This window comes from Chrysochloris asiatica, unplaced genomic scaffold, assembly GCF_000296735.1.
Source record: "Chrysochloris asiatica unplaced genomic scaffold, ChrAsi1.0 scaffold00021, whole genome shotgun sequence".
Classification (NCBI taxonomy): Eukaryota; Metazoa; Chordata; class Mammalia; order Afrosoricida; family Chrysochloridae; genus Chrysochloris; species Chrysochloris asiatica.
Window position 1 is genome coordinate 9,262,546 of NW_006408539.1, and position 17,152 is coordinate 9,279,697.

General features: G+C 36.6%; 1 protein-coding gene across 1 annotated transcript in view; it reads right to left on the reverse strand.

Annotated features, from left to right (window-relative positions):
* Positions 1-4,199: 4,199 nt before the first annotated feature.
* The window catches only part of TXNL1 (thioredoxin-like 1), a 37,288-nt gene continuing 24,335 nt past the window's right edge, over positions 4,200-17,152 (reverse strand). The window contains exons 6-8 of the mRNA XM_006837513.1: positions 16,357-16,529; positions 11,028-11,132; positions 4,200-4,426 (exon numbers count right to left, since the gene is read on the reverse strand). Coding sequence (XP_006837576.1) covers positions 4,397-4,426; positions 11,028-11,132; positions 16,357-16,529 — 308 coding nt within the window. The 3' untranslated portion in view covers positions 4,200-4,396. The remainder of the gene's footprint in view (positions 4,427-11,027; positions 11,133-16,356; positions 16,530-17,152) is intronic.

A 17,152-nucleotide genomic window follows, 5' to 3' on the forward strand; every position in this document is an offset into this window, starting at 1 on the left:
TTCAAGCTGGATTCAGAAGAGGACGTGGAAGGAGGGATATCATTGCTAAAGTCCAATGGATCTTGGCTGAAAGCAGATAATATCAGAAAGATGTTTACCTGTGCGTTATTGACACACAAAGGCTCTCAACTGCGTGGATCATGACAAGCTATGGACAACACTGCACTGCAGATATGAGTATTCTGGAACACTTAATTGTGCATGGACCAAGAGGCAGTTGTTTGAACAGAACATGGGAACACTGAATGGTTTAAAATGAAGAAAGGTGTGTGTCAGGATTGTATTGTTTCACCAAATTTATTCAACCTGTAGGCTGAGCAAATAATCCGAATAGCTGGGTAATATGAAGAAAAACGTGACATCAGGATTGGAGGAAGATTCATCAACAACCTGTGATATGCAGATGATACAACCTTGCTTGTTGAAGGTGAAGACTTAAAGTATTTACTGATGAAGATTAAAGAGCACAGCCTTCGGTATGGATTGCATCTCAATGTAAAAAAAAAAGAAAAATCTTCACCACTGGACAAAAAAACATTCTTATCAATGGAGAAATGATTGAAGTTGTCAGGGACTTCATTCTTCTTGGATCAACTATCAACACTCATGAAAGCAGCAGTCAAGAAATCAGACAATGTATTGCATTAAACAAATCTGCTGCACAAGAATTTTTAAAGTGTTGAAGAGCAAAGATGTCAGCTTGAAGACTAAGGTGCACCTGACCCAAGCCATGGTATCTTCAATAACCTCATATGCATGCGAAAGCTGGACAGTGAATAAGGAAGATCGTAGAATTGATGCATTTGAGTCATGGTGTTGGAGAATATTGAAAGTGCCATGGGCTGCCAAAAGAACCAACAGATATGTGTTGGAAAAAGTGCAGCCACAGTGCTCCTTGGAGGCCAAGATGGCCAAACTTTGTCTATCATACTTTGGACATATTGTCTGGAGAGACCAGTCACTGGAGAAAGGTATCATGTTTGGTAATGTGGTCAGAGAAAAAGAGGAAGACTCCCAGAGAGATGGATTGGAAAAGTGTCATCAATGGGCTCAAGCATGGCAACAACAGATGGTGTCCAGCTATCATTAACACCTGCTCTGAAAAGGATATTAGGTCTTGGACACAGTGGGAGAAAAGGAGGAACAAAACTCAAAATCCTAAAAAAGGACCACTAACTGGTCAGATAGATTGGTGGAACCCCAAGACCATGACGCTTGGTTACCCTTTACATCTAAAATTAATTTTCAGCCACATAATGCATAGGTACATAAAGGGGACAACTCTAGTGAAGTGTGCACAGCCATTGGAGATTAAAGGGGCTCATCTACCCAAGGACCAAGTTCAGGATTGAGCAATGAGGAATGGAACCGGACACCAGGAGGAAATGGAATAAGGAGGTGCATGGAGAGGTTTTGCAATCATTGAGCTGAGACAGTTACCTGATTTGTTAAATGAAAAACTGATGATCTGGTCTGTAAACCTGCATACAATTCACAATAAAAATTTATTTTAAAATAAAGGTATTTTATAGCATATTTGCCCTAATACATCATTTGATTTCTTGACTACTACTTCCAAGGGCATAGATTCTGGATCCAAGTTAAATTAAATCCTTGATAACCACAATCTTTTGATATTTATGATGTTGCTTATTGGTCTGGTTGTAGGATTTTTGTTTTATGCTGAGTTGTAATCCATACTGACAGCTGTAATCTTAAATCTTCATCAATAAGTGATTCAAGTCCTCTTGGCTTTCAACAAGCAAGGCTATGTTGTCTGTGTATTGCAGGTTCATCAATCTTCTTCCAATACTGACTGATGCTATGGTTTTGTTTTTTCAAATAGTTCAGCATACAAATTACATAAGAAATGGTATCTTGTCATGATTTAGGTTAGCATTTCTCTAATGACTAATCACAATGTACACCTTTTAATATGTTTGGTGGCACTAAATTAACCACAAGGTTGATTGTTCATACCCACCAGTCCTTGGAAACCATATATAGCATCTCTCTGAGTCGGAATCAACTTGATGGCACTTTATGTTCATTTTGCCCACCAGCGTCTCTGAGGTGTATATTATATTATGTATATTATTAACAACAATAATAATGTATATTATTAACAATAATGTATATTATTAACAACACACCTGGAACTGCTACAAATAAAAACCTTCCAGTAGGAATGGTAGATTGGTTTGGACTCACATGTCAAATCCACTAGATAGGGTGACTGCTTCAAGTGTTAAGACTGGGTACAGTTTGTACTACTTAGCAGAGGGCCAAGGGCAATGTCAGAGATCTGCCATGGGCACAATGGCAGTAATGTATTTGTGCCCGGCCTTACGCTGAGACTTTATTCCTGAAATACTTGTTTCTACTGTGGACAGGGTACCTCACAGTATCACATCAGACAGGTATCCTGATATGAAACACAACCAAACTTATGCAAATAAAAGGAAGGATTTGTGTGACAAAATAGAAACCTTAGCGGGAGCTTTCTAGAAAAAAACTAAAAGACACTGTTATGGAATCCTGGTGTGGCACTGTGGGTTAATGCGCTGGACTGCAAGGTCAGCAGTTCGAGCTCATCAGTCACTCCCTGGAAACCCAATATAAAGTCGCTAGGAGTTGGAACCAACTCCACTGCACTTAACAAAGAGATCTTATATGGTCAAAATACCAAAGATTACAATTTTCTAATGTTCTTATTCATCTGAAAAATTCGGTGTGTTTTACATATATATACACACTCTTTTAGGAGAAAACATCAGGATTGCAGCTTGGTATTTTAAATAATGTTAATTATGTATGTTTATTTGTAATATTAAAACTTCCTGTAAATGAAACATGTTACAATTACCTATACACATTAAATTTTCACTATTTACAATATGAATAATTATGGAATGTTTATATACTGCAATCATTGAGTTATAGAAAAATTACATAAACAATATAAATCCGATGCCCAATTGTTTACAGATAGGAAAGTATTCTCAGTGAGTTCTCAAACTGTCAAGTATAAATAGGATGAGGTCAGCAGTACTTAAGATGAGGCACTTTAACATTCACCAAAATAGGTCGGTAAGTGTACAAAACTGTAAAACATTTCTGTATTAATCTTACCTATGATTTCAGATGTGATTAATCTGAGATGGTCTAATCGAGGACTATTATAAAACTTTTATTCCTTGTCCTTCTATCACCTCTTAGGCCAAGGCAACATAACTAATACCTAAGATATGCACATCACTACAAACAATGGGCTAACACACACACAAACATTACCTAATGACTCTTGGGTTTCAGAAAGTGACTATTTCAAATTAGTAGTTGTGCATGATTTTCTCATTAACATGGCCTCTAATAGGCAAACTATGCTATCTACCATATTCCTAAAAAATTTTCCCCTAAACGATATTGTACTGCATTATTTAACAGAATCACAACTTATACAGCTTTACATACTTTCCCACATGAATTTTTTAAGTACTCAGGAAAAGTAAATAATTAAATTCACTGATGCTTTCTAGATTATACCTTAAGACAAGAAAAAGTAATAAAGACCAATGTTTTCTTATGCCAACTTTTTGCAAAAGACCTTGTAAACACATTAGGCCAACTCATTTTCCAACTTTAAATCATGTTATGTAAATATATGTACATTGCATATTTTGGTAACTAAAAAAAAAAAAACACAATTGATTAAAGACAAGTCCCATTGTTTCATGAATTCATTGTAAGAGAAAATGAAAGTAGAAAGCAAATGGGCATATCATCAGAACAATGTCTGCCCAAGTCACGCAGACTGGTTTTTAAAAGCACATCCAGAAATTAATGCCATGATGTGACTCTCTTTATGTTAGTTTATTTTTGGAAAATTAGTAAACTGAATAATTCTTACATCCACAACCTAAATTCTTTTAATAAACATACAATTTAGTACTCATCTGAGCATCGACAGTTGTTCAAAGTCCATTGATTTCAATCCCTTGCGTTTTAAATAGTTTACAATATGAAATCTTAAAACTTTATCTATTTTTTTGTTTGAGATGACAATTTTGTGTGTGTGTACATGTAAGCACATGCCCCAGGAGTGCCCCCAGTTTGGCTCCGGTTTTAGAACCGGAAGCTGACTGATTTTCAGTTAAATGGAAAGAAAGCATACGTCTTTAGAATGACAAAAATTAAACTTGGCAAAGGTAGTGTTTTATTTACAATTGCATGGAACAAGATTCCAATAGAAACACTAGTGAAACCATCGGAACAAAAGCAATGATTTATTGGTGGTGGGAATAAATGCATATTGACAGTCTCTGCAGAGAATCAAGCAAGCATCCAGGAGCTGCAAATCAGATTGCAATATGGTCTTCCAGTGTTCTTTTGTACCTTAGTGACTTTCTCCTTTTTTGCCAACTACCTAGAAAACAAAAATAATTTTATATGCACATCATACTGATTTGTAAACGGTACTCAAAATTACCAATGTGGTAATCATTTTAAAAACTATTTTTATCCTTGAATCTTTTTTGGCATGCAGTGTTGTGCTTTCGTTGTTGAAGCAAACTGTGACCCCTCCCTCCTAGCCTCAAGGAATTAAAAATAAAATGCATGCAGGCTATTTCTGGTTTCCCACACTGTTTTAAGAAAAAGCAATGCAATTTTCAAAACAAGGTTGACAGTTTAGAAAAGTTAATAAAAACGATGTTGCTATATGAGTGAAACACATTTGGCATACTATTTTTAGGCAATTAGAACTCAAATGTCGATCACAAAATAATCTGGAATTAAAAGAGTATGCTAAACTCATGTCTTCCTGCCCAACATGACAGGTTACTAGACTTTTCCCTCAATATGTAGACATGCAATAAAACAGACTAAAGATGACCCGTTTTTCCTGGTTTCTTATTTTTAAAAATCCTGGTTGTACACGTGGAGTACTATAAACTGTTGAGAACAGTCTTGACTCTGTCAATGATTCTAGAAAACTGCTGTATGTGAGGGCTCCAAAGTATTTCCTAAAAATATTAAAGTGGCTGTAAATGTGATGACAGGTGTACACATATAAATAACAACCCTGGTTTTGACCAGCAAGTCTACAACACTAACTCTGTGGGAGGGTTCTAAAACTATGCTCTAATCACATAATTGACCTCAAGCCTAGAGTCATCACTGAGAATATTTATGTTCTCCTAGCAGAAATGCCTCTGGAGTAATCTACTTGAAAGACACTATTGAATGTCTATTTGTATACAGTAAGATTTCTGTGTACATTTGTAACTGTAGTTTTCCTATTTTAATTGGTTCTGTTCCCAATGGCAATGTTTGTACCAAGCAAAACTCATAAAGGTAATCAGTATTATGTCTGGCCCAAAATAGCACACAGATGGGTCAATGTCATCCAGTAATAAAAATACAAAACCTTTCCACTAACTTTTCAATCACACAGCACCAGAAATGCCTTTTCCCCCCACTTCAAGGGAAACCACTTACATTACTTAAAAAGAACTCTTCTTGGTCCAAGGAAACCAAGTTGAGTCAAAGGGATGCTTAAGAATGCTAACAGTTTCACAAAAGGGGACTGTGATATTCATAAGAAATTCTGGTTTTAAGAGATTTGAAAGAAGGTAGTATCATTTGTATCAGAAAGCATTATCTTGAGAACACACAAAACATGGAGCTATTAGATTAAGCAAAAGAAAACCCAAACAACTAATATTAAAAATTAAAATTTTAGCAGATGTGATACAGCAGAAGATACAAATCTGCATACTATTTCACAGGTTGATAACTCTCAATTTGCCGATGTGTACTCTCTGTAAAAAAGAAGAAATTCAGCATTCTAAAATGGATTTTCTCACCCTAAACATAATGTTATTTTTATTTACTGTTAAGTCTTTACATTTGCACCCCAGACAAATAAAATTCTAGGTACATCAAAATTACATATCAAAGATATTCATTCAGTAAAGAGTCCATTGATCTTCTATGCTAATACTTAACCCAGTCCAACATTCAGTCCACAATTGGCCTTCAACTGGCCTTGAGCATACCTGGTAGGCAAAAGCAGAAGATATGGCCACACCAACCATCAAAAAAAAACTTTGGGGTCAACATTCCAGTAAGAAAAGAAACCCACACCCCTCAACTATGGCCTAACCATTATGTTATATAATATATACTAATAGTATAAAAAAAACTTAGAAAATCACCCATATTCCATTTCCAAAATGATTCCATAAATTTTAAATAATAAAACTTAAAGTTTAGAATTAAAACGTCATCCTACAACTTGTTAAATCTGAAAACTACTTCCAATGATGTAATTTTATAATACTAATACTTATAATGTAGTACAAAATTAAACATGAGACAGTAGAAAGGCAAAAAAATAACAAAAAAAGCTGGGTGAGCAACAAGGGATGGTGATGAAATGAAAGCACCTAGTTATAGGTCCACAACAAAACCAGAATGCCAACTGAGACACATGACGAGAGGGATTTGAAGAAAGAGGTGGTTGCAGCAATAGGTAACCAGAATGCTGGTCCCGATGATAGAAGCTGTAGAAATCTTGCACCCACAATGGCGAGAACATGGGAAGGGGGAGAGCAGACAGGTGCTAGATGAGCGGAGAAGCAAGGAAGGGAGTAGAGTGAGATAAGGTCAATCTTTCTATTACTTCACTTTAAAAAGTCTTCTGGTTTTAGTTCATTTGAGTTGGATTAAAAAAGCTGAAAAATAAACAGACAGAAATGTTACAAAAAGAGCTGATATGGTGAATGGCCAGTTTAGAAATGTCTATTTTTATTACAATGAGAAAGCACTAAACTAAAAACTGCTCTCTTTGCTTTTCACATGCACTTCATTCCCTAAGAAGCAGAAGCCCCAACAATTCTGCTCCTTTTAAAACACAAAGATTTTAATACTTATTAAAATAACACAATCCAGCATGCTCTAAGCAAAGGAAAACATCTACTTCCAATTAAAATGCAAGTTTTTCATGCTGCAACACAAAGAACCCATTCACAACAACAAACAACCTAAGTACATATTATAATCTGTGCATGATACCTAAAAGTGCCAAAAAGAGACAAATGGAAGGATTATTCTAGACCATCAATTCTTAAAAGTACAACCTTAAAAAGTTGCAGTCACATGCACGGTGGTCTAAGATTTCTATCCACATCGAAGATTCATCAGCATTACCTTAGCTTCTGTTATTTCAGCGACAAGGAAAAGGCCAATGACTTTCTGAAAGCTACAATTATCTAGAGACAGCTCATAGCAAAAACAAAAACTGAAAATGCTAGACATTGAATCTATTTTATTCCATCATTGAGCCATTCTATATAGCTCTCTTTACTACACAGAGGTATCAAAACTTACTTTTCTGTGTTGGAAAATATATACCAAAGCTGTTTAGAAATTTTAATTTCTCATTAATTTCTCATTAATATGTACAATCCTTTTTAAATTCAGACTAAATAAACCAAAAGAAAATAATTACTATGCTTGGCTTTGTCCTTGAATGAGACTCACATCTTTCCTACTTTTCCATTTTACCTGGACGGCCCATCAGTATCTATTCTATTTGAATTCTATGTTCAAAGCTATGTTCAAGGCCCTTTTCCTAGACAAAGTATTCTCATTTTTTAGCCACTGGTGGGAGGAAGAAAAAACAATGGAAGTTGGGAAATCATGAGACGATTTTTTGGAGGAAAAGGGCCGGGAACTTAGTTTTGATTAATGTCAACTTTCCATATGTTTTTGTATTATTTTTCAAACAATGTAAGCTCGCTATAGAGAGAATGAGATCATGAAAGATCTTGATTAAGTGTACTATAAACTTAGCAGAGCACCACAGGGATAATTACCACATCACATAGTTGTTATTTCCTTCACTTGAAAACCAGTCATTTGTAATTGTTAATAAGCAACACTAAAACAAGGGGCAAAATTGTGGCCAATTTCAGTTCAACTTAAGCCCTGTACAGTTTTCATTGTATTCTTCTTACACTGAAGTCGTTAGCTTGGTTTAATATAAAAATCAATGAGATCTTAGTGTATTTTTGAGGCATACCTCTACAAGACAATGGTAAGCAGAAGAAATCTCATTCAGAAACCCAAGCACTGAAGTGTAATAACTGCTATTGTTGCTAAATGCTGCCAAGTCTGTTTCAACTCACAGCGACCTGTGTAGGATTTCCGAGGCTGTACATCTTTATGGGAACAAAAAACCTCATTTTTGTCACACAAACCAAGTGGTGGGTTCAAACCACCAGCCTTGTGGTTAGCAGCCCAATGTTTATCCTACAGAGCCACTGTGCTCCAATATAAAATATTATTATATTTTAAAAAATCATTTAACCAATTAAAATCGATCAAACATTAAAGGCAAAGGTCTGAGAAACCCAAACAGCGAGAAGGAGCTCATTTACCACATTAGAATTATGCTCACAGCAGTTTCCGCATGTGATCCAGGCCTGTCAGAAGTCGGTGAGGCCAGCACTACTCTGACCAGCATGCTCGGCCCTTCCTTGCCCTTTCACCTCCTACCAGTACACAGCAAGCTTTCCAGAGGCTACAGGAGGTGTTAGCATAGCTAGCTACCTGCGTGAAAATTGTATTAAGCTACATATTAAAAAAATATGTTATGTTGTAAAACAATGATTTTCTTCTCCCTAAACTGCTTTACATTTTGGAAAATACAGTTATTTTAAATTTGAAAATGTTATTTATAATAAGCATGTAATGGGCTTATTATTATCTGTAAATAAATCTTTTACATTATTTTCACCTTGAATTGCTAATATGGTAAATATTAGATTATCAGGCTGCTGTTGTTGTTACCAAGTCTATTCTAACTCATAGCAACTCTGTGTAGGAGGCAGCTAGCTGGTGGGTTGGAGCCAACACCTTGTGGTTTAGCAGTCTAGTACTTATCCTTCAGTGCCACACCAGGACTCCATTAGATAGCCATAGCCTATAAAAACATATGCCTAATAGTTTTGAGATAAAAAAGTTTGAGAACTGCTGCGCTATTAATTAAAGTAAGGTAAGGTAATGAAGTAGAACACTGGAGTGGTGCTGTAGGGTAACACCGCAAGGTCAGCTTGAACCTCAAGGCCTTTAGTTCACACTAAAGATGGGCAGCAGTTCAAACTCATCAGCGCTCCTCAGAAACTCCACACAGGGTCACTTTGAGTAGAAACCAACTCGACGACACTTAACAACAAGAGGTATATAAAGTAGTATTAAATGAAAACATGGCTAACTTCAAACACAAGTTTTATAATATCCTGAGGACAGTTCAAAAAAGTAATTTAGCAGTCAAAAAAGAAAAGAAGAGGCTTGAAAAGTTGGGAGGAGAATGTTAAAAGCAAAAATTGTTGTTGTTGCTAAGTGCTGTTGAGTCAGTTCTGACTCACAGTGACCCTGCATAGGATTTCCCAGGAGCAGCTGGTGGGTTCAAACTGCCAAACTTGTGGTTCGCTGTCCAGTGCTGATCCTATAGAGCATTAGATGCAAATTAGAAACACTTTAACCAAATGGCAGGCTATAACAGAAGAATGGCAATAGAAGGTTGCTTACTTACAGAACAAAACAGAAATCAAACATTAAGAGCCTAAGCTGGGATGAGTAGGCTATTACAACAAAAATCACAGCATGGGCAGAAAAAGACTATGAAAAGAATGATGCTGAAAACAAACTACGCAAGGCAAAGTTAATGCAATATCCAATTATCAAAGAATGCCAACAAGCAAAGTAACAAAGCAGGAACCCAAATCTTTGTTGTTCACACACATTTTGCCAATAAGACACATTTTATACCATAAAAATGCAGATGTTTATTAGTTTCTGCTTTGGGCCTGTCATTATACATGTCAAAAATCTAAACAGGACAGATCTAAGCATATAATTATTCCTGCAACTCCTAAAAGTTATCATGCTGCCAAACAGGAAGAATTGAAAACGACCACTAAAACACCTATTTGCCAAGTATTTAAGTTTTGTACAACAGCATACAATTGTCATGCAATGATGTGAATTTATCTGTAATTGAATTAAGTGAGACCTATAAATACCACTGAAAGAGTAAGAATTCCCAAGGTAGTCTATAGCTCCAATCCCCACACAAGGGTGGGTGGCTCTCAAGTGTTAGTGGCGTGCTCCTTCTTCCAGGCACTGGAATTCCTAAGGAAACCTGTTACAATCATTTCCGGTTCTTGAGCGCATGCCAGTTACAGCCATCAAGTACACTGCAATCCCGTGCTGCTACATGTTTCAACTGTAACTCATAGCTGGTGCTCTTCTGATAGCTCCCCACCTTATCTGTTATAGTGTACTCTTAGGCTATGTAAGCGTAGTCCTAGGGAACTGTTAGCAATTAGAAGTTCCAGGAACCTATGAAGGGTATTAGACCCCATTCCTAAAGATCCCATGTACCCTATCAATTCTTAATAAAACCTTAGAATTTTCCTATTTCATATATATATATATATGTATATATATATATACATAGTAGTAAAACTGAGTCTGTTCTCTCAGATTAAAATTGTTCAAGGGGCTTCAAGAAGTCCATGGGAAAATTGTATTATCTTTCAATTCCATTTTCCACAATTTTTTCGAAGCCCCCATTGTAGTTTTCTATCACACACCACTTTCTTTCTACAGCCAGACTATTATTTTCACCTGTCTTACATAGATGATAATGAGTAGATATGATATTAGTACAATTTATCATTTTTATTAAAGACTTTTACTTTTAATTGAACATCTAAATGTAATTAGGAGAATTTGCTGACTTAATCATAAAGAGTTCTTTAAAAACGTCATTTACATAATATGATTTGGGATCTTTATAATTAAAGAGAAATTGTGACTATTTTAAATATTTGAAATTATTCTCTTAAAATTATGCTTTTACTTCTCTTAAATATTAAAACAAACTTACTCGTTTGAAGTCATTCATGTTTGTAGCCTGGACTGGAGTACCAATAAAAGTAAAATAGGAAACTTACTCGTTTGAAGTCATTCATGTTTGTAGCCTGGACTGGAGTACCAATAAAAGTAAAATAGGAAACTTTTGTTGTTTCTTCTTCACCTTGATTCGACTGAACAAATATCTACGTATAAAAAAAAAAAAGAATTTTTACATTAAAAATGACAATCCCATTTTCCTGTTTATTCTTTGTAACTAACTATTTATTGTGACTTGGGTAAAAGCTTACAGAGCAAATGGTTTTCCATTCAATCATTCATACATATTTGGTGACACCTATTGCAGTCCCCACGGTGTACCAGCACTCCCCACTCCCTCCCAGATTACCACCTTCCCATTTATCCTCTCTCCTATTCCTGCCTGCCTTCTGAGCTTTAGTGCTGGGCAAATGCTGCCCACTTCAATCTTGTATGGTTGACTGTTATAAGGAATGTACATGTCTCTGTGGTTATTATTCACCTTATAGGTCTGTCTTCTGTTAAGCTGAGATTTCTTTGGATTAGTAATAAAAATATCCTCCATTGCTTTATGAGAATTAATCCATATTCAGAACAGGTCTCTCACCGGAACTATTGATTTCACTGTCTGTTTTGCTGTTTTTACCTCCAAGAATGGCAAAACCCATACACATACAGGTTCATGATAATTCACTGGGATGGTATGAAGGGCGTCTTGATTACATGATTTTATAGAAGATGTGGAAAGGAAGTATGATTTTTAAATATTAAAAGAAATAATATTATTAGAAATTGGCTCACAACTATACTGTGTGCTCAGTAACTTTTTACGCTTGAACCAATACCCAACCCCTTAGCATGTTAGGTGGTAGAAGCGTGACTCAGTTTCCAGGTTGACCATATTTAAAAACACAACACTGACTGTCCTGTTCACTTAACAACATTGTTTCCCTTGATCTGGACTACACACTTCTTTCAGTCTAAGATGCCTTCCTCAGTCAGTTTTTGTTGTTTTGAAGCAACCATAAATTGATCTCAAACTATTGTCAATAAAAACCTCCAAGTCTATATATATAAAAAGCAGAAATAGTAAAGCAGATCTCCTCTTGTTTTGTACATACATTGTTCTTTGAATCAAAGCATGATTTGTTTACAATTAATACCTTCAAAATTAATCTACCTGCTTTAACTAGAACCTCTAATCAAAGCTGTCATTTTTTAATACTTCTCCCTTTTTCACTCTGTCTTCCAGGTTTATACCTCCAAAAGAAGAGATGGGTATGCTTTCTGTATCTTGATTCAAAAGTCAGTGACCAAAATTTTCATTAAGACAGAAAACAGTATATAAAGACTTGAGCCTATCAAGAAAAAATTATATCCAGTTATTCCTAATGAAGGAAGACATTATATTTGGAACTCTGGGGAAAAGGGCCTTTCCAATGAACAAACTTCATTCTTTCCCCTCACTAAGTAAAATCAAATGTTATTAATGGGGGATATACAACAAATATAAATTAAGGAAAAGTCAGGAAAATATTTGATAACCAAGGGTTCTAGTTTAACTCCATCATTTATTTCTTCAGTATCACTTGGGTAAGATATTGCAAATGATAAAACTCAACTTAACTATTAATACATGAAAGTCCACTGAAAGCCTCCCTAAAAATAAGCCAATGTTGTTGTTGTTGTGAAGTGCTGTTGAATTGGTTCTGACCCATAGTGACTCTGTATAGGGTTTCCAAGGAGCAGCTGGTGAGCTTGAACTGACGACCCTGCAGTTCAAACAGCTTTACAGTCTGGAGCATTAACCCACAGCGCCATACCAGTATTCCAAAACGAAGCCAATACTATAGCAATATTCTAATTTATACAAATATAATCATTCCAATAAAACAAATAAGTCGCATTAGTTTGGCATGACTTATTTTTACTGTCACTGTGCCGACTCTTATTTCTTTTTTTAGCTAGTCTGCTATTCTATTCTAACCCCCTTGCCACCGCCAATTAAATTTGGTAGACAGGGGCACGTGTTGTTTGAATATCAAAATTATCAAAAGCAATTAATAACCGGAGGAGTGTCAAGAAGATGATTGACACAGTGGCTACAACAATGAGTTCAAACATGAGAATAAATGTGAGGATGGCTCAGGACGGGGCAGTATTTCATCAGTCGTACACAGGTTGCTATGTGTCAGAACTGACTCAAAGGCACCTACCAAAACAAAACAAGCAATAACTGACTTTTATTAGCTGGCATATTGATAACATTAAAATATACCACTTAAAGAAAACCTTATCAGTCATCATGCTATATTCAGATATATTTTAGGTCATTTTATAAAATGTGAACTTTATAACCACCATATTAAATATTGGTGGTGGTGGTTATGTGCCGTGGAGTCAGAACCGACTCACAGTGTCCCTGTACAGGGTTTCTGAGGCTGTAAATCTTTACGGGAGCAGAAAGCCTCATCTTTCTCCTGCGGAACGGCTGGTAGTTTGGAACCGCCCGATTCGTAACCACGGATTAGCAATACTTTAATCTAGAAAAGCTAATGCCGTTGTCATTGTTCACTGCTGTTGTTGGTTACTGTCTTGTGACCCACGTGTGCAGAACGGAACTGCTTCATAGGGTTCTCAAGGCTGTGACCTGTCAGAAGCAGACTGTCAAGATTGTCTTTTGAGATAACTCTGAGTAGGTTCAAAGTGACAACCTTTTTACTAGTAGTCCAGTACTTAACTGTTTTGACCACAAGAGACTCCTTAGCCAAGTAAATACGGCTTCACATACGCATAACCACATATTATCAGGTATAAAGGATAAATGAAAATATCTTCAGTTCAAGTATAAATATTCTAGAATAAACTTTAAACAAAGGTTGCCACACACATATGTAGACATATATATACTACTACACAACAACTCTTTAAAGTGGTTAAGAGCAAAGATGTCAGTTTAAGGACTAACGTGTGCCTAACCCAAGCCATGGTAGTTTCAGCAGCTTCATATGCATGTGAAAGTTGGACAATAAATAAGGAAAACCATAGAGGAAAACCTCACACATTTGAATGAAGGTGTTGGAGAATATTAGAAGTACCATGGACTACCAGAAGCGCAAACAAATCTACAAGGGTGAGTCCAAAGTTATCCATACTCTGATTGTAGAATTTATTTTAACCAACTTTTAGAAAAGACAAATGCATGACTTTTCAACATAATCTCCTTGCTTTTCAATACACTCTGTCCATTATCAATGAGCTTTCATAATCCCTCATGAAAAAATGTTTTTGGCAGAATTGCGAGTCAAGAATGCACCACTATCTTCAGAAGTGAATCTTTGTTCTCACAGGGCTCATTTCAGGGGAACAAAGAGGTCAAAGTCTGATGGAGCAAAATCAAGACTATGGGGGGTTAGGGAGGGGGATGCTTTAACACCTCAAAACGAAGTTGCAATGTATTACTGTGGCCCGTTTCCTGAGAGTAACGGCAGAGTATAGAATGGAAACATCCTCAATTGCCAACCAAGAAAATGCTCAAAAGTCAACCATCATCTGGAAAATTGATACTTATAGTTTTCTGGAATTCTCAAAGGACAATATTGGAACTCTATCAAGAAAAAAGGTTCAACCATCAAGGGTGCTCATTATAATGAGATGCTCACTGAAGAGCTGAAGCCTAAACATGGGATTAAGCGCAGAGAACTGCTATACAAGGGCCTTGTGATCTTGCCTAACAATGCACGTCCTCACACATTTGCCCACACTGTTGGCAAATGCAGTAACTTCATTCTGAGGTGTGAAAGCATCCTCCCTATAGTCCTGATCTTGCTCCATCAAACTTTCACCTGCTTACTCCCCTGAAAGCAGCCCTTGCAGGATAAAGATTCCCCTCTGATGAAGTGAAGACAGTGGTTCATTCACAGCAACTCAGCCAAAAACATCTTTTAATAAAGGAATACAAATGGTTGCTGACTGATGGACAAAGTGTTTGGAAAATCCAGAAGATTATGTAAAAAACAAGCAAACAAAAAAAACGATGTATCTGTCTTTTCTAAAAGTTGATTAGAATAAATTCTACAGCCCAAGTGCAGATAATTTTTGACTCAACGTATGATGGAAGAAGTCCAGCCACAATGTTCTTTGGAAGGCAGGATGGCCACGTTTTATATAGCCTATTTTGGACATTTTACCAGGAGGGACCAGTTTCTAGAGAAGGACATCATACACAGAAAAGTGGAAGGTCAGAGAAAAAGAGGAAGACTCTTGGTAGCCTGGATCGGCACAGTGGACACCGCAATGGACTCAAGTGTAACAACTGTGAGGATAGCGCAGGACTGGGCAGTGGTGTTGTGCGCAGGGTCACTACGAGTTCGAACCAAATTGATGACACCACACAACAATGTATACTGTCACATATACAGGCTGTTACTATATATATATATATATATATATATACACACAAACACACATTTGCTAAGTGTCATTGAGTCAGCTCTGACTCATAGCAACCCTGTATGGGGTTTCCGAGGAACAACCGGTGGATCTGAACTGCTAACCTTGTGATTCACAATCCAGAGGTGATCCTACAGCGCCACACCAGGATTCCATATGTGTGTGTGTATCACATATATATGTGCAAACTCACACACACACATCATAGTTCAGTGCCATCAAGTTGTTTCAGACTCACAGTGACCCTGTATCAGGTTTCTGAGGAGCAGTTGGTAGGTTTGAACTGCCGACCTTCGGTTAGCAGTTCAGTGCTTATCCTACAACACCACACCAGGACCTCATATATGTTGTTGTTGTTGTTAAGTGCCATCGAGTCGGTTCCGACCCATAGCGACCCTGTACAGGGTTTCCGAGGGTGTAAATCTTTACGGGAGTAGAAAGCCTCATCTTTCTCCCGCGGAGTGGCTGGTAGTTTTGAACCGCTGACCTTAAGGTTCGCAGCCTGATTCATGAGGTCCTATATAAACACATACACGGAGCCCTGGTTTAGCAGTCTGAGCTCACCCAGTGGTTCCACAGGAGAAAAACCTAGCAGTCTGCTTGCATAGAAATCAGCCATGAAAATCCTGAGGCAATCTACTCTGTCACCAGGAGTTGCTGAGTCAAAACTGACCTGACAGCACACCTAACACCACAACCATGTATAAAACAAACTAAAAATGCACAAATTACAAAAAAATATATATATATATATCCTGTCCTTCCTCTTTGGGGTACACCAATAAATTATAAAAGAAAATTTAATGTATTACTTTTACTCATTTCAAACTGAGTGGACAAATAACTATTTTGAAGGATTATTTATAATTACCAAAGGTATTCAAGATGATAATGTCACCCAAAATCCCTTTAAATATATCTGAATGAAATACTACTTACAGTTACACTGTTAACATTCTGAAACTTAACATAACGAAGTGGGACAATACCGTCTTCTTTAATATCATCCGCTGTTAGTTCCAGAGCTTGTGTTGGCTCACTTCTTTCTGCCTCCTCAAAATCCATGGACCGGGGAAGGTTGATAAAAATTTTTACATATTTAGGACCCTGACCTATAAAATGGTAGAATAACATAAATGCTAAAAACCATACACATGTAATACTTTCTTCCCTTTACCATTATATTTACACTATACAGACACAGGTACACAAGTTTGCACATACTTACATAGAATCCAGGGCTTTGGACGGGTTCAGTCTGATTTGACCCCATGCTGAGAATTTGTATTTAACAAGATGCCCAGGTGATTTTTATGAATAAGAATCGTATTAGACCTTCACCTCACGCCTTGTACAAAAACCAGCTCAACATGGATTAAGGACCTATGTGAATCCCAGAATTATGAAGGTCATCAATGAAAAATTTGGGACAAATGTGAAGGCACTAATGATGGGAAGGAATACATGGACTACAAAACATTTTGAAAACGACACAAACAAAAATAGATAAAATAGATGAGTGGGACATACTAAAAATTAAAAACCTATGTACATCAAAAGACTTCACCAGAAGAGTAAAAAGGGAACCCACAGAATGGGAAAAAATCTTTTGCATTGACATATCAGACAGGGGACTCACTTCTAGAATATACAGGAAACTGCAACACCTCTACAAGAAAAAGACAAATAACCCAATTAAAAAGTGGGCACAGGATATGAACAGACACTTCACTAA